Source organism: Polypterus senegalus, chromosome 2 (assembly GCF_016835505.1).
Source record: "Polypterus senegalus isolate Bchr_013 chromosome 2, ASM1683550v1, whole genome shotgun sequence".
NCBI classification, from domain to species: domain Eukaryota; kingdom Metazoa; phylum Chordata; class Cladistia; order Polypteriformes; family Polypteridae; genus Polypterus; species Polypterus senegalus.
The window spans coordinates 120,214,961-120,237,403 of NC_053155.1; the positions used below are offsets into that span (position 1 = coordinate 120,214,961).

At 37.1% G+C, this 22,443-nt stretch overlaps 1 protein-coding gene across 3 annotated transcripts; it reads right to left on the reverse strand.

Annotated features, from left to right (window-relative positions):
- Positions 1-821: 821 nt before the first annotated feature.
- On the reverse strand, positions 822-22,373 carry LOC120523287 (lebercilin-like protein). 3 transcript variants are annotated; one of them, XM_039744476.1, is made up of 8 exons: positions 22,199-22,373; positions 18,421-18,483; positions 16,927-17,462; positions 13,984-14,121; positions 6,535-6,619; positions 5,887-5,999; positions 4,785-4,881; positions 822-1,582 (listed from the first exon to the last, which is right to left on the reverse strand). In XM_039744476.1, the coding sequence occupies exons 2-8, from the start codon at positions 18,428-18,430 to the stop codon at positions 1,185-1,187; spliced, it is 1,377 nt and encodes a 458-aa protein (XP_039600410.1). In that variant the 5' UTR covers positions 18,431-18,483; positions 22,199-22,373; the 3' UTR covers positions 822-1,184. The 3 variants fall into 3 exon arrangements, with proteins under 3 accessions (XP_039600410.1, XP_039600408.1, XP_039600409.1); XM_039744474.1 differs by having other exon boundaries at positions 22,101-22,373; XM_039744475.1 differs by lacking the exon at positions 22,199-22,373 and adding an exon at positions 21,284-21,367.
- Positions 22,374-22,443: the final 70 nt, after the last annotated feature.

Below are 22,443 nucleotides of genomic sequence, written 5' to 3' on the forward strand. Positions count from 1 at the left end.
TTTGTAAGGAGTTAAATTACTAAGAGAAGCTTATCGCTTATTTTGCATAACATCACAATCTAGTGGGCCATTCCCTATTTTCTAATATTCCTAAACAGACTTTATATTAAATGCTGTCACTGATACTTTTTTTTTTAACTTTGTTTCAGGCCTTTTAAACTGTGGGATGCATGCATCTTGACCTTCAGAGTCATCTGCAATAATATAATGAATAGACAGTATACTGTATATTTCTGTTTAACAGCTTGTGGGCTGTTAGAGAAAGATTACATTTACATTGGTGTTTTAATTGTATGAGCTTCACCAAATCAAATTCCATGCATCTGATATTTTATGTTGTTCAGTAGTTCAGTTCATTACAGAAAAAATCGTCTTTTTGAAGCTTATCCCAATGACACACAGTGATCAGTCTCATCAAGTCTGGTTTGATTTCTCATGCATGATGTTGAATTCTGAAGAGAAAGCCAGGTTAGAATGAAGTGTGTAGCTGTTTTTACTCTGTTGTTACCTTCAACACTGCAGCCGTTTTAGGTTTTGACTTTTTCTGTGTACATGAAAGACTAAAAGTGAAACTATATAGAGCAATCCCTGTCACGATGTTGAAATTAAAGACAAAACAAGGTGGTGTGTACCTGTGTCTGTGTTCAGTAATTCACCCACTCGGCTGCTTCTAGCTCCCCATGCTGTAGGATTCAAACTTGAGCATTTGAGTTATGGAACAGCCCTTTAAGCTAGTGGAGCTAAAGGAAAACTCATTCAGCCTCAAAGGCCAATCGGGCTTCTCCACTCGACCCTCCCATTACAGTGGTTAAAGGCATGCTTTAAAATTTCCTTTACCTTTGCAATCATATACTGTAGAATGTTCATTGAATTGTCATATACTGCATTCTATAATGTCACAAAAAATCAAAAAACAGCACAAAGCATACATATGAGAATGCTGTTGCAAGGCTGATAACAAAAGCAGTTTATTTAATTTTTTTTAAATTTTCTTATTCATGTTCTAATGCTGTAAGCAGTATTGTAATGTTTTTTTCTTTAAATGCATCAACACCAATCAAAGCTGCTTGTAACATTTAGTTATTTAATTTTGCTGAAGATATATATTTTTTATTTTCATTTTTGCTAGATGCAAGTGCATTTGACTTAGATAAATCTTCCTTCTCCTTTAATAGTAGTGTTTCCTAACTACTCACTTCCTTGTTTAATAGCTTCAGTTTTCTCAATTGTCTACTGTTCTTCCTGTTTCCACTATGATAAGATGTGGGTGTTCCATAGGCTGGTCGACCTTGATGCATATTCTCAAAAGTTTCCTTGAATGTGTAGTGCTTCCTGGGTTTTTCATGGACATTGTCATTAACAATGGTGGGATCAAGCAACTCTTGCACTTCTGATTCTTTGTCACTGTCTTGTCTTTCTTTTGTTAGACTAAAGTCATCCAGTTCTTCTTGTTCATCTTCACTTTCCTTATATATTTCTTCAAGGGTGTTGTGTGGAAAATTTTCTGTGTAATCTCTCTCTTCCTCTTCTTCTAAGTTGCTTCCTTCGATCTCCTGAAGAATTTCTTTCTCTTCATCAATGGCTGAAAAAAGGAGAGACACATTATTCACAGTATAATAGTTCTGAATTTTCTAATATACTAAAATCTATAATAAATTATAGATATAATAAATAAAAAGATGTTGATTTTTAGAGGGTGGCATGTTGGCCCTGTGGTTATTTCTGTTGTGTTTGAATCTAGACATGTTCATTTTCTTTGTGGAGTTTGCTCCATGTTTTTGTAGGATTTACTTGAATTGTGTGGAAGTAACCCTTGAGGAAGACAGGGATAGTTCAATCAATCAGTCTTTATTCAGTCACAGATGAGTACATGGATTCTACGTTTCATGGCAGAAGAACAAAGTTCCCCTGTTTCAATCGGCTTTTAATATTCATTTTCCTCCCTCCGCCTTACTTATGAAACAGCATCTAAGCATTTCATCTTATATTATGCAAATCGGCCAACTGTTTATTTTTTGTGTACGTATCAAGATGGGCCCCAAAGAAGAAAAGGTAATCTTTCCTGTGTCTAACAGACACGTTCCTAAAGAAGGAAATTGTCCAAGGTCAGTTTGCTGCAACCTGTCTTATGGCAGACGCCTGTATGAATAACCTACTGTTATAATAAAACAGCTTTTAACCCTTAGTAGCTTGCAAGCAGTTCATTTTTTTAAACTGGTACAGTTTTCCAACAGCATCCCAAAATCTCGTAGACTGGTTCAACTGGTGACTCTTAATTGGTTTGTAAATGTGCCTTTGTCATTCCAGGTATGGTTCCAGTTTTATATCAGATATTTAAGGGACAGGTCTCTGAATCTCTGTAACCCTGATCTGCATTAAGTGAGAAGAATATATTGACAGATCAAGGAAGGATGGACTGATTTGTAACAATGTTACTATAGAAACATATTTAAAAGGAATTAAGAGCTTTCTTTGTTTTAGCTAAAGATAGAAGTGTCATGGGGAGACAGGAACCTTTATTTTCTGTGCTATTTTTCTCAGTCTTCATTTTGACAGTTTGTTGAACAACAGCTGCAAAACATTTCCCAAATCTAATGATATCTGCATGCAACTGCCATACCCCAACAATAACTGGATAATGCTAATTGTATAGAACTGAGTCACTGGGCTCTCTGTTATTTTAAAGACACAAACAGGAGGACACACTTTCACAGAGACAGAACTGCCTTGGGACTGAAGTGAGTCTGCACATTGGCTGCCAGCTGCTGGACTTGAAGATGTCCCAGTAATTACAAAGATAAAACAGCAAGTGGAAATTTTGGAGTTTGAGAGAGGGAGTGCTAGATGTTGATGGAGGCAAATGGTGGTGGCCATTAGCTTTTTGGGGTGTAGATTGCTAGAGGAATGAAGGAGGCAAGCATTGGGATGCTGTGTCACCCACTGAAGTGAGTGTCTGTTGTCACGAGGAATGGTGGGGATGAGCTAAATGAACTTTAGATCACTAGAGCACGGAATAAGGCAAGCTTGAGGACGTTGGATCACTGATTGAGGTGAGCGTCCGTCAGCTGCAGGAATGAAATTTGGCTTAGGCAGCTCAATGAGTGAACAGAACACTGACCTTTGTGTTTTGACAGCCCACATTTTTATCATGAAGTTTTTTTTTTTGTATTGATTCATTTATGGATTGATTTTATCCCCTATGATGAGCACCTGTTTTCTCATAAAATATTTTTATATTTAAAGAACTGTACTGCACTTTTGTTTTTGACAGTATTTGTTATGGATAAATGCACCCAACTTCTTGTTGTTTGAATCCTCATTGAACTAGCTCATTTTGGTCTTTGACTATCAATATATATTTTGTATATACCACACGTACATATACAAGAGAGGATCCAAACATTCTAGGAATTATTAAAAAAACACATTTATTATACAACTTACAGCTCTATCCTCTTAGTCACTGTCAAATTACTCACTGTGAGATACAATTAACATGTCCCAGCAGTTCTTCTATGCCGGGAAACATTTTCCGTACTCATCTTTTGTTATCATGCTTGGAGCCTCCTGTGATTTCTCTTCCTGTATTTCTAACACAGTAGCAAGTCATCTTCCCTTCAGTCTCAATTTTAATTTTAGGAACAAAAAAAAAGTCACAGGGAGCAAGATATGGCAAATATGGGAGGTGTGAAGCGGCAACCACATTATTTTTGATCAAAAACTCTTTGACTTATAACTTGGTGTGTGCAGAAGCGCTGTCATCAAGCTACCTGGGAGTGTTCACCGGCATCTTGCTGTTGTTAGAAGGACCACATAAAAATGTAACTCACCCAGGTTGTATGATTCTATGTATCACTTTATATTTGCTGTTATTGGTTTTGATTGAAATATAGTTTGTGAGTGAAACTTGAAAGTCAGTTTTTCTGTCTGTTGCTAATGGCCGGGAGGTTAGATTGTTCATTCCTTGTTTAACTGTTATCCCTTAAAGACACAAAAGCACCTTTGTGCAGTCCTCTACTGATGGTAACATGAGATGAAATAAAGGTTTGAAAGTAAACGTAGCCCCAGTCAGTAATCAACATAGTCCCAAGGGCGAAACACATGGGGAGCAGTATGGACTGTGAGACCGCTAAGAGCATACAGGTAACATTACATAGTTGGTTACAATATTTCTTCCTATCCCCCATCTAGAAAAACACGTAAGAGGTTAGTTGGTAACTTTTGTGTTGGTGCATGTCACAGCTGATCTGATAAAACATTGACACAAGTACAAAAAACTTTCACAATCCTCCACAATATGCAGTAGGATCCCACCAGTATAATATGGGGACCCTTCCTTCTACCACCCACTGCCTGTCTGACTCTCCACTTTTTTTTGTTGATCTTTTGCTCTCTGCATAATTACTTGTGGGACACTCCATACACTTATGGCACAAAATCACTGGCTGCTAACTTCACTTTATCTTACATTGTATATCCACAGATATACAAGGTATGCAGCCTTCTGGTGACTCTTTACACATTACGTCTTTTGTGGGCTCCTTTAACAAAGTAAGGAAGGTACCCAGTCTGTTTCCTTTCTGTCCACTTCCTTCCCATTCTACCCTTGGCACCTTCTTGCCACCGTGTCAATCAGACAGAATTGCATCTTTCACAGCAAGAACAATTAATTTCATTCAACTTCATAAAGTAATGTATGGAGGTAAGCTTTTACTTATTTGAAACACATCAGTGAAATAATTAGGTTTAGCATTCTATAATTAATTTACTGTTATCTTGCTCACATTCTTTTACTTCTTCATGTAAGTATTCTTCAGCTTCTAGTTGCTCTAATTCTTTCATTTTCATAACATTGTATTCAGTGTTGGCCATCTTATTTATCTGTAAAAAAAAACAGTTGGCCAGACTACTTACAAGGAATCTTAATGAGAAATCCAGCAAAAGTAATTTATTATACAACAAAATTAGTTGAAAGGTCAACCCTGGTCAAAGCAACATGCGCTAGCAATTACTAAGTGATTTAAAATATGCACAACATATCAATTAGACTTTTTATTTTGTTGGCTATAACCCAGAGATAGGACATGAGAGGCTCCTGGAACATGTATATCATGAAAGAATCACGGATTATGAAGGAGCACCACACCTAAATGTTTCTTCACATAGGTTCATTATACAGAAGGTTACTTGGGTAGACTGACTGTACTTGCAGAAGGAGGGAAGAAAGTTTGGAGAAAGACTAAAGATAACTGTATCCTGCACTATGCACAATTTAACTGTAGTTATTGTTTTTGTTAAATGGGGTGGCAGAGAACCTCTGTTGTATTGAATATCATTCTATCCATTTTATAACCCAATTATCAATTTCAGGGTCTGAGAGCAAGAATCTGTTTTGCCAGCATTAGGTGCAAGGCATAAACCAACTCTGAATGGCAGGCCAGTCCATTACAGTGTCATTCACACTGGGTTAATCAGAGTCACAAATGAACTTAATATGCATTACCTTGAAATGAGGGAGGAAAACCCATACAGCTGTGGAGAGAACAATCTGCACAACAGTGACAGGGCCAAGAGTATGTAGCTCTAAGACAGCAGTAAAAATCAATGCACCACCCAGATGTCAACATAGCTTTCTTTTATTTTACAAGAAATACTGCTGACATGTTGCATGTTAGCTGGACATGTTAGTGAAAATTTCACTGTACTCTGTACATGTGACAATACTACAACTACTCCTGCTACAAGCACTGTTACAATGATGACGTGCACAACTGAGTCATGGTGCCAATAGTTAATTAATATGACAAAATAATCAGACTCTTGAACCAGTTTACATAAACCTTATTGAAATTATAAAAAATGAAAACAACTGAAATGCAATTATACCTGCTGATTTTCATTTTCTCCAATTATTTCTAATTCTTTCAAACCAGGCACTGAGGTTAAAAGAAGATGATACTCAAAAATATCTGTCTGAACAGATTTAGAGTCACAAGCAACTGATAGGAAAGAAACAAAAATGTTATTTATATACGCTGTATCATGTACCTAAGCTAAAAAGACATAGACAGAAGAAAATATACAATGAAACAAAAATTCCATATATTTATTACTTTAACAATAATATGTCATTAACAGTTTGCAGTTATATTATTATGATACACTAGGATAAAAGATAATGCAATATTCATGCTTGTTACAATTCTTCAGTTACAAAATTATTCTAGATTTCATTACCAATATCAATTTGCAAAGTCCATTTCTTTTTTACAGAAATATGCCCATTTCACACAGCTACTGTACAATGAAAAACACTGCAAAACACAGAAAATGCCTCCTGAAAACTGTTTTTATTACGTGTAGGCAAAGAGCTAGCATACTGCTGGTAAAGCATTACTTAGCACCCTCTGGAGGACAACCGCTGGAACTACACAGTTGCATAGTATAAAAAATACACAAAAAAAGATTTATTAACATTTTAAATGTTTTTTTTCACTAAAGCATAAACATTGATAATCAAAACTGAATTCTTACCCTTTGGCTTACTGTCCTTCCTAGGAGATCCCTTTATCAACCTGTTTGAGTAAATATTTTGAATTTCCAGTTCTCGTTCTTTTTCCTAAGATAATAATGCATTAAATATTTAAGAATAAAATATATATTCAAATAAAAATATCTAAATGAAAAATATGCTTTATTTAGATTTACTCAGAAATGTGTGGCTGCATAGATTATTTTCTTAATTTATTTATTAAGCATATAAATTTATACTAAATGAGTTAAATTCCAGTCCATAGCTGTAAATCAAGTTAAGTAACTGCATCTTTCAAAGTATTATTCATTAAACAATTTTAATATGTAAATCTCTAAAGTCAAGAGTTTTTGGTTCAAACTGTTGTGTAAAGTTTATCTATGTTTGTTTTCTTAGGGCCGATTTATACTTCACACTCAGAATGCGTACGTGCACACATCATGGCTGCCACGTGTTCCCAGCGTTCATCTGATGTGTCCTCTGAGCACATCCTCATTAATTAATGCAACAACTTGTGCGCAAGTTGGAACATGACGTCAGAGTCACTGTTTACTTTCAACATGTGACAGCGAACCACTTTGCTGATCATACTGGATCAATGTGCATGCTTCAATGTCTGATGAATGGTTTGATGCCATGAAGCAAAACATCAAACTTAAATGCTGACATACAAATGCATTTGGAAGTATAAACTCAGCCTTACGGGCACTTCTATTTTCTTTCTTTTTTTTTTAAATTTATTTTATTGTAATCATTCCATACAAATGGATCAATTTTTACAACAAAAAAATAGGATTGAAAGCAAATCAACCCCCACCCCTGAGAAACAGAGCATGGCCAACGGTAGTAAAAATTAATAAATTGATTAGGCAGATACAGATACATGGAGAAGAAATAGAAATGGGGAGAGAATCTACTTCCTCAGTGTTTTAAAAGCTAATTCTAAAATATTATTGATATGATCCTGCCAGGTTTTGAAAAAATTCTGCACAGATCCTCTATGTGAGAATTTGATTTTTTCCAATTTCAAATAATATAAAACATCAGTTACCCACTGACTTAAAAGAGGAGAGTTAGGATTCTTCCAGTTTAGCAAAATAAGTCTGCATGCCAATAGTGCAGTGAAGGCAATCACAGTTTGTTTGTCCTTCTCCATTTTAAGCCCATCTGGAAGATCACCAAACACACCTGTTAATGGGTTGGGAGGGATTGTGACATCAAGGCTGTCTGAAAGGCACTTAAAAAATTTTGGTCCAGAATGATGTTAATTTGGTGCAGGCCCAAAACACATGACCCAGTGAGGCTGGAACCAGATTGCAACGTTTGCAGGTTGGATCTTGCCCTGGGAACATTTTGGATAATTTTAAGCGAAACAGATGTGCTCAATATATAATTTTGAGTTGAATAATTGTATGCTTTGCGCATATGGAGCTTGAATGAATTCTCTGCATTGCTACCTTCCACTCCTTTTCTGATATGTTGAGTGAGAGATCCTTTTCCCATTGTCCTGTTGGATCTCGAGTCCTCGAAACTGAGCAATATTTTTTCCAGCATAGAGGAAGGTGGGAGTTGGGGAAAATCAGGCAGATCTTTTGAAATTCTGTAAGTACTGTTAAGACTGCAGGCACAGTATTTTGTGGGTCTGATATATACAAAACCATATCATCTGCATATAGAGAAATTTTCCGTTCCAGTCCTTCTCTGATAATCCCCTTTATCTGATAAGTATTTCAACAGTGGACTGCCAGTGGTTCAATGGCGATTGCAAATAGCAGTGGTGACTAGGAGCATTGTCTGGTACCATGTTCTAGTTTAAAGTAGTCTGAGCAAATGTTGTTAATACAAACTGAAGCTTCTGGATTGGTATACAGTAGTTTGATCCATGCAAAAATATTCGGGCCAAACCCAAATTTCTGTAATTTAATGAAAAGGTAGTTCCATTCAATCATATCAAATGCTTTTTCTTCATCCAACGATAATAATAACTCAGGGGTGTTTGACTTTCCAGGTGAATATAATACATTAAACAGGCGTCGGATATTGGAAGCTAAGTGTCGGCCTTTAATAAATCCAGTTTGATCTTGTGATATTACCGAAGGCAGCACTTTCTCCATCCTTCTAGCTAGGATTTTGGAGAGTATCTTAACATCATTATTCAGAAGTGAAATTGGTCTGTATGATGCACATTGTAATAAGTTCTTGTCTTGTTTAGGAAAGACGGTGATTAATGCTTGGCAAAGAGTTTGAGGTAGAATTTGATTGTTTCTAGCTTCTGTAAATGTTGCTAATAAGAGGGGAGCTAGCTGAGTGGAGGATTTCTTATAAAATTCGACAGGGTAGCCATCAGGACCTGCTGCTTTCCCGCTCTGAAGTGACTTTATAGCATCTATTACTTCTGATAGCACCAGAGGTTTATGCATTTCCTCTGCAATAAAAGTATCTACAGTGGGTACGGAAAGTATTCAGACCCCCTTCAATTTTTTACTCTTTGTTATATTGCAGCCATTTGCTAAAATCATTTAAATTAATTTTTTTCCTCATTAGTACACATAGCACCCCATATTGACAGACAAAAAAAAAAAGAATTTTTGAAATTGTTGCAGTTTTATTAAAAAGAAAAACTGAAATATCACATGGTCCTAAGTATTCAGACCCTTTGCTCAGTATTTAGTAGAAGCACCCTTTTGAGCTAATACAGCCATGAGTCTTCTTGGGAAAGATGCAACAAGTTTTTCACACCTGGATTTGGGGATCCTCTGCCATTCCTCCTTGCAGATCCTCTCCAGTTGTATCAGGTTGGATGTTAAACGTTGGTGGACAGCCATTTTTAGGTCTCTCCAAAGATGCTCAATTGGATTTAAGTTAGGGCTCTGGCTGGGCCATTCAAGAACAGTCACAGAGTTGTTGTGAAGCCACTCCTTTACACATGTAATTATAATTAAAACATAAACAAAAAGTGGCAGAGAAGAAAAAAAGATGTATAATTATGGTACCCGTATCATTGCAAGCAGATCTGACAGCAGGTAATATTTTCTTGCCATACCATGACAGGATGCGACTCACTTTTGTATTTCTAAAAATCAGCTTTCTTAACTCCCTTTCTGCTTCCTCCTTGGAGGAGAAGATGTGATATTTGCCTTGAATATCCATTTTCAGTTTGGCAGGATACAAGAGGCTGTATCTGATATCGGCTTTCCGGAACTGCTGTTTAATATTGTAAAAAGCTGCACGTTTAGCAGCTGTTGAGGGTGAGAAATCAGGGAAAATACGAATGTGGTTATTTTCAAATATAATCTCTTGTTTGTGTCTGAGAAGTGCCATTACATGAAGTTTAAATTGTAATCTCTCGAAGCGGACAAATAAAGACCTAGGTTTAGAGATATTTGATCCACGTATGCGATAAGCTGCTGCTATCTCGGTATATGATTTAAAGTCTTCTCCAATTATTTCTGAGAATAGTTCAGCTACGAATTTCACTGTGTTTGGACTTTCACGGTTCTCAGGTAGACCTTTGATTCTAATATCATTCCTTCTGCATCCATCTTCTAGAGCCACAAGTCTGTCTCCAAGATTTTTGCATTCGGAATTCACAGCTGTAGCTTTTCCATCGTGTTAGATGCCAATTGTTCCACTTTTTCAAATCGAGCTGTGAATGTCTGCTTAACATCTTCCAGCTGATCGGGAAGTTCTCTCAGTTTAGATGCATTTTCCTGAATGCGTTTCTCAATTTTTCTCAACATATCTTTAAAGACTGCATCAAAACGATTATATATATGTTTTTCCAAGTCTTTATATTCCTGCTGCATCTCTTGCAGCTCCAGCCGCAGCTTCTTGTTTATCTTCTTGATTGTCTTGAGCAAGCCATTTATTTCTTTCTTCATATTTTTCTGAATGTCTTTTTGAATGTCTTTCTTGAGCTCACTTATGGCCGTGGCCGTGGCCAATTTTGCGATCATTTGCTTCAGTTCGGAGAAATTGTTTCGGCTTTCGTGCTCTGCAGGTGAAGTAGCAACCGCTGTTACATCCAATGCTTCTGGGTCGTGAGGAGTGAGGAGGACTGCAAGGCCATTTCTAGTTTCAAATGATAATAAGAAAGGATAATAAGAAATAAGAGAAAAAATAAAGCCGCTGCAATGGAGCTCTGCTTCAGACGTCCATCTCCCGTAACGGTCAAGACCAACTCATCTATTTCTTTCTAAATCCCAAAGACGGGTGGGTTAGTTAAATAGCCAGTGTGTATGAGTTTGAGCGTGTGTATGAGTGTACACTTGTGAATGCCAGTCTGTCTAGGTTTGGTGGCTTCCTTGTGTCCAGTGTTGCTAAAATATGATTCACCCTTATGTGTGTGTATAAATCTCATTAAATGAATTATAGAAACAGCTGGCTGTATGAATCCAAATTTGTCACCCACATGCTCACCTTGCAAATACCTTTAAAATTAGTGGCTGTTTACTGTTTTTTGTATTTCAATGGTAAAGCCTTTCTGTGTAAATTCACCCTGTTGAGAGTTTTTCTTAAATTTGAAAAACATGAGATGTTGTGATAACACTGTTCACAGATGTGCTCCCTTGCTTTCACGTGTATATATTAACACCTCTCTTTCTGTCTAAATAGCTGTTAAATACTCTACAACAGTGATGTTCTTGTTACTAATGGTAGTGAGATTGCTCAGTGCCATTGGTGAAATATAGGCCCCATTTTATCTAGAGAAAAGTAAACAGAACTGAGCCAGTAAAGGGGCCTCATGCATAACACTGTGCGTAGAATTCACGCTATAACATGGCTTGAGGACAAAAGCGGAAATGTGCTTACACACAAAAAAATCCAGATGTATAAATCTGCGCGCTCGCCAACTTTCACGTTCTTCCACTCCATAAATCCCGGTCAGCGTGAAAAGTAACGCATGTGCACGCGCCTGCTGTCTAACCCAAGCTCCTCCCAGAATTACACATCTTTGTATAGGCAAATCAAAATAAAAAGACGTTAAGCTCAGCCTTCTGTGAAAAGACAATGGCAAAAGCACAATGGAAAATAGAAGAATTTCAGTAAATGCCAAGTGGAGGCAAGAAAAAATGTACACCGATTCTTCAAAACTTTTAAGGAACACTGAAATATCTTCATAGTACGTGTTTAATTATTCTATCTATCTATCCTTCCAGTGTCACGCCAGCACCAGCAAGAATACAGCGTGAGGCAAGAACAATCTGTGAACGGAGCGCCAGCGACTCGCTAACACTGCAGCACCGTGTCACCACCTATTTAATTATTAATAATATACTATAGATTATTTAAATGAAGTTAAAGTTTTCTATCGGTATAATATAATAAACATATTTTGCTGCATTTCATCTTAAAAAGGATATCGTCATCATATGTAAATACGTGCTTTATAAAGTGGTTCAGGTTGTACAACATTATAACTGTATCGCAAGTTTACAGTGAGGTAATTGCACTTATAAGTACAAAGCATTCTACAAGGAGCACTTGATGGACTGATTGAGTGCATTTATAGTTCTTGGGATGAAACTGTTTCTGATCTGTGAGGACAGTACAGGAAAGGGTCTGAAGCATTCGCCTTACAAGAGCAGTTCAATAGACAGCATGGCTGAGGCAGCGTGTGCTTGATGCTGTATACCGATGATTTTCTTTCTGGTCAGCTGCTGTACAGCTGTGATTTCCCACTCAGATACAGTGATATAAATACCCCGAGTGGTGCAGTGAGAGTAATATGGAAAAAGATGATCCGCTGTGGCAACCCCTAACGGGAGCAGCTGAAAGAAGAAGAAGAAGAAGAATGGGCAGTGAGAGTAACAACGCTAAAGTAGCTATTGTATTTAGAATAGTTTGACCATTCTGTGGACCATTATATTGTTACAGGTTAATTACAATCAGATGCATTAAACTAATAAACAATAATGTGGTTAATTTCAGTGTATTTATAAAGCCGTGTCAGGGATGTGGATCTAAAAAAAGAAAGGGAAACCACACTGGAACAGTAGCACTGCTTTGATGCTGGGTACCGCCTGTCTGCAACACCGAGTGCAGAACTTGCGTACAACAGGGTATGAGCTACCCTGTAGCGTGTGGCTTTACGCTAATTTTAGGTTTTATACATCGCGATTTGAATGTGGAAACATTCTTACACAACATTTTTGTTTGTACGCACTATTTATAAATGTGGCCCTTGGTGATCTAAAGTGAAAATCATAGATAAGGCTCCAGTGGCTGTCAGAGGGCATTGTTGCCAGATGGCCCCAGTAAATCTAGGAATGCCATGAAAAACAACCTGAAGACAGGATATGAACAGCCAATATGCATTGAGGGAAAAATGATGTTTCTTCTATGCTGAAAATAAGAAAAGAAGGATACAGACACTTTTCAGCCACGTATCTTTCATCAGTCTCTCTATCAGTTTACTGGACGCAAAACCTCTTGTTTATTGCAAGCCAAGTGACTCATAATTCCTTTATTCAGAATTACCTTCTCTACAGCTCCTTTCATCCCTGGCACACAGAAAGCTCTCATTCTTTTAAACAGAATCTCAGACTCCACTGTTGCTTGAAGCTTCCTTTCATAATGAAGCACTCAAAACATTTTTCTTCATTGATACTGGATACCATTCTCATACTGTAGGAAATACAATATGAAAAGCAGACCTTACAGGGTCCACCTTAAAAAGGAGCATCAGAAATTAAATCTGAATTTCACTCGTCCTACATTCTCTATATTACACCCACAGGTCAATAAATAAAATTCCTCATGTTACAGATGGATTATTCCTAAGATGCTCTTTTTCCTTGATACACTTCTTCTGATATGCTTCCTTTGACCACCTAAATCATACAAAACTGCTTTCCTGTAGCACACTTTACAAAGCACAGCCACAAAAGAAGCTTGGATCACACATTATTTCAGCCCTAAATGACTGACTAACCTTAAACCTTTTTTAATAATAGATTCCACTTCACTCTCTCTGGTCTTTCACTCCTCTCATCCTCAAAGGTTTTTTGCTTTGTTTGCATTACTATACATACAGCTAGTTTCTTTGGCTGTGAAGGCAACACAGTCAGCACAACATGTGAGGGCTACACAACCTTTTGAGATGCTTTCATTGACTCCAATGTATATTCAGATTGAATGTGAAATGGCTCACAAACAGGGGTGGCCAGAAAATGGAGGAAGAAAGGTGACAGAAGTGAGAGAAATGGTGGCACTTTAGTCTGTCACAGAATAAAGGATCTGGTGAACTGTGAAGGAAGGGCTGTTTAGACTGACTAATGTTTATTATTTTGAGGTTGCTTAGACTTTACTCAGTCTTTTAATTAACCTTTGTCGGGATAAAAAAGGATTTTGTGGTTTGAAAGCTGTGGTCTTTGCATAACCCTACGTGGTTGAAGGTATAGTGTGAAGCCAGGACCCATCCCACCACATATTCACATGTTCAAAATTACCTCTATCTTCTGTGTCACTAAATCAATTTCTGTTTGAAAACATGCTATAAGTTCTTGAGCTTCTGCCATCTTCCGTTTCTCTGCTGCCAGTTGATGAGAAAACTTGCTGTTGCACATTTCCACATTTGTTTCCATTTCCTGTGAAAAATACATTATGTTATGCACCAAGCTTGTTTTGGATTAATTCATTGCAATCTACTGCAAATTTTAGTGTATATTGAAAATTTTCTTTTGGTATTGTTATGTTTATTTTGTTCATATTCTATGTTAGCCATACTGATCCTTTTGGTTCTTTATGTCCATGTATATTCTGTTGTGTTCCGTGTATGCTGTGCGTGGTTCCTCAAGACGCGGGACCACATGCTCATCATTGTGAAGAGTCTGTCCTCAGCCGTATAAAGGTGGGGACAACCCACAGTTTCTATTGCTGGTAATTTATTATAAAGTTGTTTGAACATACCCCTGAGATATTAAAATGCATTAGCTGCACTCCCTAATTTTTCACATATTCAACTTAAACAAGAGCATATATGTTATTCTTATAAAAGTCTGAATTCTTCACTTCAAATGACATCTGCACTTCTTCAATAACCTATTCACCACAGCCAGATGTTTTCCCACATATACTATCCTTTGACATCTTCAAAAAAGTGGAAGTCTGAGAGAGCAAGATCCTGGCTGCAGGGCAGATGGGAAAGAACAGTCCACCCAAGTCATGTGATTGCTTCCTGCCTTCTCAAACTTGTGTGAGTATTGTCTCGAAGGAAGATTTCTGCAACATTTCTGTGAAGTGAAACTCCCCTTAAAAGCATCTACAGCTATTAAAAGTCTGAATATGCAGATCTGACTGAAATAATTTTCACCAGAATGACCAATTCTGCTTCCTTAAATAAACAGTGGCCATGACTGTCCCTGCTGAAGGTGTAACCTTAAAGTTCATCTTGAAAGGACAGGTTGAGTGATGCCAAACTGCTGTTTTGTGATCTCCAGTATAAAGTGATAAATCCACATGCCATTTCTATTTATTATTCATAAAAAGTCTTTCACCATTGGTCTTGAATTTTTTTTAAGTACAGTATTTGGTACACTGTATTAATCCCAAGGGGAAATTGTCATTTCACGTGACCTTTGGGATGGAAAAATAATCCCAGGCAGCCCTCTTTCCATACAATTTTGTAATTGATAGTTAGGCTTCACAGAACCTAATATGTACACATTTTTTGATATCCCTACAGTGTTACAGTGTAAGTTGCAGACATTTCCTGCTAATTTTGGCTGAAGTATACAATTTGTATGGGCAGATCTTGTATGGAAAGATTTTGTTATGGTCTACACCATAAACATTAATTCATTAATGATCCTGCTTAATGAGTGGCATGGTGGCACAGTAGTAATGCTGCTGCTTCACACTAAGGACACTGGGGTTCACATTCTGGGTGCTCCTTACATGGAGTTTACATGTTCTTCCCATGTCTGCGTGGGTTTCCTCCGAATCATGACTTGACATTGGATTTTTCCTTCCTTGTGCGTGGTGCTTGCTGGGGCTAGCCCCTGTGACCATGTAGGTTTAGAAGATTGATTTAGAAGATGGATAGGGCCTGCCCAATCAACATCAGGAACATGCCTTAACAGTATAGCCACAAGGTAGGAAGCAAACCTAGAAGGGCAATCTATTCATCACAAAGCACACTCAGGCAGCTGCCCACGTTCACTCATGCTAGGCTAGTTTATAGCTGACAATAAGACTAGCATACATGTCTTTAGGAAAATCAGAGAACCTAGAGAAAATGCAAGGCCACCATACATATTGCCAGGCCAGGCCAGGCCAGGATTTGGATCCATGACTGTGGATCTGTGAGACAGCAGTTCTAACCACTGTGCCACCTAATAATTAAATATATTTTTGTATTTTATATCTGTGGAGATATCACTAGCAATATGTGTGTCACATATTTCTTCTCTTCTCTGATGTTGGTTTTACACAGCTGTCAGGTGTAAATGATATGTAATACTGTAATTGTTCCTCCACTTATAACATGCTTGTTGGAAAAGAAAATATTTTATCAGAAATGTCTGGTGACATACACTTCTCAGATTTATATTTACACTTATCAAAGCCTTGGTTAAATCACTGTACAGATACAGTACCTTCACTATATAACTAGTGACATGCTAGTACTGATTATTAAGTGACTGCTGAATACTTAGTTTCAATTAAGAAAACTGCAAAAAACTGTTAAAATACACTATAACAACCTGCTTGGCTCAAACAACTGTATACCCAATTTTGTTTTGTAGATTTTGTTTCCCATAACACGAAAGGGAGACCAATCGGGGCAAGGAAAGAAACCCTGCTTGTGTCAATTAATTTTAAGCTTCGAACCATGAAAATGTGCGGAGGTTTCTGGTCTTTAATTTTTTTTACCTAATTACATACTTTTGCATTCCTTTACTTGTCTTAACTTGGCGTAGACATTTCTTAGTAAAAAGACAAAATGTAATGACGTTTCTGCTAACATGTCATTTGGGTTTCTAATAAGTTGGCTGCACAGTGTCCTAAATCAATATTTGTGATGTTTTAAAATCAGCAGCTATATAATAACTTTGAAACTCTATGAGTGCACGTGCAAAAAGTACTCAGAAGGATTGCCTTGAATAGTGCAATATACATTAAACCAAAAATTGTGCTTTTTGTGCAACAGACACTGTGAATACATGAATATGTTGTTGGTCTCTAATAATAACTAATAACTAAGCAATAGGTTGTTTCTTAACCACTACCACTGTCTTCATACGTGATCCTGAGCATTTCTGTTAATTAAAGGCATAGTGCAAAGTAAGTGTAAACAGTATTCATTAGATGCACATGAAATAAAGTGAATATGTTTGTCTGTGAATATAAGGTTATTTGAACAAAACAGGTAGGCCACATTGCCATATTACCTTGATTTTCTTCTCCTTCATGTCCGCCTTCCCTGTAATAATTGCTAACTTATGTAGAAGTTGTTCCCTTCCTTCTAGCTTCCTGTCATCAGACAACTTTTGCAGCCCCCGAAGAGAGTCCCTTATGCCCATCAGCTCAGCTTCGGTGGCTTTCAGCTTTTGGGAAATGACTCGGTTGTGTGCCTGTGATCTAGAAAGCAGATCCTTTAGGTTTTTCACTTCAGAGTTGTGCTTGAGGATCAGCTGAGACAGGCAACTTTTGCTATCTTCAAATTTACGGAGGGCTTGAGTATGACGGCCATGCAGACGCTTTAGGAGATTATTTTCTGAGCTGGCGACATTCAGTGTCTGGTGTAGATCACATATTTTGTTGCTCAGTTCCTTGATCTGGTGAAGGCACGCTGACATAATACGCTGGGTTGGACCACTTTCAGCCGTATGACAAAGTGGATTTGAATGTCTGAAACTACAAGCTGTATGTTTTGTACTAGATTTGTTCCACTGTTTAACTCTCACGGTGGGCACTTTTTTTCGACCTATGAAAACAAAACAGCCATGTTTAGAGTCACATTTTCATCAGCAATGTCCAGCTATAAAAAACAACATCTGAATTTTTAGCTAAAAAAATACACACATGCAAAAACACCAAAAACGTATATGTAACTTCTAAGCCTTTTAAATGTTAGTGCCTGTAAAGGATGTACCTAAAACTAAGGAAAAGAATCCTGTAAATGAATAGCATTTTGTAAATATTCATTTAAAACATCTGAAGATATATAACTGAAGGTGCATTCATATTTCCTAAAACTGGAGGGTCAAACATGTCATGTGAAAGTACCCTGAAGTACCCAAAGAAAATCCACAAAGAATGTCGTAGAATGTACCAACTCTACAAAGGCAGTGACCACATAAGGAACGAAACCCAGGTCTCTGAAGCTGTGAGGCAATAATGCTAAAAACTGTGATGAACAAACTCAATTTTTCATACTTTAAAGTGGTCATAATAAATGAATTTCCAATCGTGAAATGATCTTGTTTTATCTTGATCTGATGTAGTTGCTAGCAAGAGATACCCTGTTCTTATTATTTTGGGCAATGATACGTCCTTTTAATTACAAAAATTATAGAAATATAATATAAGGTCTCTTTCTTTAAGAATTATATATACCAAAGGATGTATCTGAAATACAGCATATTCAACCAAAACTGCTTTTCAATATCAATACCTGTTTCTTTCTCAAAAATAAAATCTCATAAAATTTTGCTTGTGATAATGTCATACTTTTGGTGGGGAATTCACACTTTCTCTTGATGCATATATTATTTAATATTTTAGCATGTCCAAGATCAGCAAAAAAACTTTTCATTCATCCTTCTATTATTAAACCCATTTAATCCTGTTCAGGATTACATGGAGCCAGCACCTATACTGTTTGCAGAAACAATGTCAAGGTACCAGTCCATCGCAGAAAATAATTTTCATGTGTCACTTGCCTGTAGACATCTTTAAAATGTTTGATTCCTATATTTCCTGGATCCTCTTGGGGGTTTGTGTCACTAGAAAGACAAAAAATATACAGTACATATATACTGAGACAGAACAATGGTACAATACTTAAAATAGGTATACACCAAAGTCAGATGATAAACTCTGCTTTTTAAGTATGAGACTGATTTCCAGAAAATATATACTGTAACTGTTCACTGTAATGCAGACTCAAGCAAAATAAGGTATTTTCTATGTATATATCTTAGTGGCAGCACAAAATAAACATACTTCTATTCATTAGCAGACCATGGATGGTATTCTAAAACTGCTAGTTTGTAAAGATAGGAAGAATTAGTAGTGTAACTTGGTCACAAAACCAAGAAACTACCAGGCCTCCAAAGCCATGGGTCTAAATGTGGTAGGTTGAGAGGGCTTGATAAAGAGACAGCATCAAGAAAGGGTATTCAGGTAACTTAAAATAACATTAACTAGATTCCAAGAAGAGTCAAGTACTGTATAAATATGAGGAGAATATCTTTGAGTTTTCAGTTTCTAAAATGACTTATAGAGATGCTTAATCTAAATGGTGCCATAATATTGCCATAAATAATATCTTTATGTTTCTATAAGTTTCCCTTGTTTGATTTAAATTAACAAAAATCTCTTGCTTGTCTGTCTGGATGCATGGATCAAAGCATCTCCCAGGGACTGTTTTTACTGAAAATTTCAACTTATTCTTTGAGGAAATGTGTCAAGACAGTTCCATTTTCATTGAGATATCTTTAATACAGCACACTCATTTTCAAAATCTCTCTTTGAGAAGTGCTGACAAATTTGCACACTTGTCTGTGTTAAACATTGAAACATTCTGTGTGGCTTCAACTACAAATTTCTTCACTGTTTCAATTTTACCCTGAGAGCAGTTACTTCAGCTTGTACAATACATTCCATCCATCCATTATCCAACCCGCTATATCCTACCTACAGGGTCACGGGAGTCTGCTGGAGCCAATCCCAGCCAACACAGGGCGCAAGGCAGGAAACAAACCCTGGGCAGGGGGCCAGCCCACCGCAGGGCGTGCATACACACACTAGGGACAATTTAGAATCACTAATGCACCTAACCTGCATGTCTTTGGACTGTGGGAGGAAACCGGAGAACCCGGAGGAAACCCACGCAGACATGGGGAGAACATGCAAGTTCAATGCAGGGAGGACCCGGGAAGCGAACCCGGGTCTCCTAACTGCGCGGCAGCAGCGCTACCCACTGCGCCACCGTGCCAAGTGCACCTTGCTGCAGTACACAGAATGGGGTGGGGTTAGATTGTGGGCAGGTTGACTGACTATTACCATATAAGGAAAGTTGGATGTGTATTTATGTATTCACTTTGCTAATAGTGATATTCTTTATTGATTTGCTCCCTCCCCACCATAATCTATCATCTATGGGAGACGAGCGAAAGTTTTAGATTCGTCAAAAATTTTAATCTCTGGTTTTCGAAAGATCTCAACGTTTTAGGGTCCCCTGATACCAAAAACATTGATATCTCTATGATGGGTGTGTGTCACTGCTTCTGGAGAATGATCTAGAGCTAAAACGGCTGGATGAAACAAAATTTGTCTGTTATAATTTTAGAGCCAAATCATGCAAAAGAAAGAGGCACTCTAGAGAAACCGCCAAATACCATAATTCTGTAATTAATTGTGAATTCTTCTTGTCAATTGCTATCATAATGACCTTTTTGTTCATCAGAAAGATCAGCTTCAGGGCTATAAATAATTACTGAAATGTTATAGAATAAAATTTGGTTCCTACTGATGCTCATGTCTGAATTTGTATTCAATAGTGTAGTAATAATAATGTTTATATATTCATCACCATACAAGGTAAGTACAGTTCCATTCTATGCCAGGATGAAGAAGGGACTCATTAAATACTAAAAGCCTGTCTTCCTCCTCCTCCACCCCACCCTGCACGGCTATGCAGCATCTTATATGAACCTCTGTTGTTGCTTCTTGTAATCGATGTAAGTGAAATGATGTTAATGTCAATAAAAGTAAAGAAAAAAAAAAATAAAAGCAACTTAACTCCTCTTGATATGCATGAAACCTGGCTCATTGACACTTTACACTACAGTGACTAAAACTGAACTCATTATTTCCGGTACACAAAAAAAACCCTCAACACTACATTGTCTAAAGATTATAATGATTAAGTATGTCTCCAACACTGTAACTTACGGTGAAAGCACTACATTGATCTGCAATCTGTCATGTATGCATCCAGCCAACAACTTTAACTTGAAACTTCTGCATAGATTTTAAATTTCCATCGGGTACTTCTATTAAAAGATTTATATGTTTAAGATATTTGAACTACAATTGGCCATAGAATCTCCACATCCAAAAACTAACAATAGCACATGAATTTTTTCAACACTTCAGTTGGAATCTTCCGTTTATTAAATTTCAGCTTCATAAAATTGTAAAATGGTATTAAAACATTTTATGTATACTTCTAGTACATGTAATTACATTCTGCTATAACTGTTACAAATATATGCCAATAAACAAAATTGTGGAAAAAATAAAACAAAAAACTGAACTAGAAAACTGAAAAACGCTCCAAATTTCAAATCAGCTAGGTCTCTGAACGCACCTGAATGTTACACCACGTGCACACTTTGTTTCTTTTTTACTTTCTCTTTATATAATAAAGAAGTTGCTGCAGTACAACCAAACGTCTGACTTGACGTTTTCAACAGATTTGCCTTTTTTTATTTTATTGTGTTCATAAATCACATTATAATTATAAGTAAAGCACATTTCCTTGAAATATACAATTAACACTACATTCTGAAGACTTACGTTTAAAATGAATGAAATTAAGTCCAGCGCTCAACACCAACGTCAATAAGAAATCCATTTCAACAGTGATTGTCCTATATAAGGTACATCACATGTATACTGAGACATCAAAGCACAATTCAAGATCCGTTTATCGTTCCAAATGCTACGCCCGTCTTTGTGTGTATGTGCGTGTGTGTGAGAGAGTGTGCGTCCCTCTATGTTTTCGTAGCATGAAACAAATAAAGAAATCATGAAGACATCAAGATGTGATTACAGTCTTTGCATGCTATAAAAATATTGATTCCGAATCAGTTCAGGAGAATTTGAGTTTTACTAAGCATACATTCCACTTATGATAAAATTTCTACTAGGTCTACAAATTTTCAGGCAGGGTGGTCCAGATCTAATTATGCAACTCTTAATGCAATGCAGGAAAACCATACAATTTCGGGTGATTGGCGCTACCAGTCCGGTCAAACATTTCGTTGATTTGGGAGATCGTGTTCCTATGCAGTGCAGGTGGTCCAAATTCCTCCAACATCCTGCGTTGCACGTTGTTACAGCGTAATGAAAATTGCATAATTAGATCAGGATCACCCTATAGTTCTAGAAACTGATCCACACGTTTAATTCTGTGTACTCGTTAATGTGAACTACCATTTAGTTCCATTCTAGTCATTTGGAAAAGTTTTACGGACTATAGAAATGTAACTTTGTTTTTTTTTTCTAAATGTGGTGCACTGCAAGAACGAACCTTGACCAGGTTGCCAACTTCGTCGCAGGGCAACCAAACAGAATTCACATAATTAGGAATAAAGAAAATACTAATACGCACCGATTAACATTTCACAGTTCGCTGCCAGTAAAACAAGACGGGGAGTTTCACTTTTTGAATTTCATTTTACAGCCCCAAAGGTCTTCACAGACATGTACCTTTGTTATTAGCGGTCTCCGTGGTGATTGGTGGTACTTCCGTTGCGGTCCTTCGGGCTCCAGTGTGCTTTGTATTTATCAGAGAAGAGCCGCACTGAGAGGGTGCCTTAATGTACTGTCGCTTGTGTGACTGAATGCATTATTAACATCTTTAGTTTTATGAGATTTTGTGTCTGTTCTCTATAAACTACATCTACCAGAATCCTTTGCGCCGCAGCAGCTTTTCTCAGTAAAATAGATTGAAG

What these genes read in the sequence shown, in the direction of transcription:
- LOC120523287 (XM_039744476.1), bottom strand. An exon ending in TAGTGACACAGAAGATAGAG is followed by an intron (nt 6,620 to 13,983) that starts GTAATTTTGAAC and finishes TTATTATCTTAG; the next exon opens with GAAAAAGAACGAGAACTGGA. An exon ending in ACATGAAGAAGTAAAAGAAT is followed by an intron (nt 1,583 to 4,784) that starts GTGAGCAAGATA and finishes TCCTTTTTTCAG; the next exon opens with CCATTGATGAAGAGAAAGAA.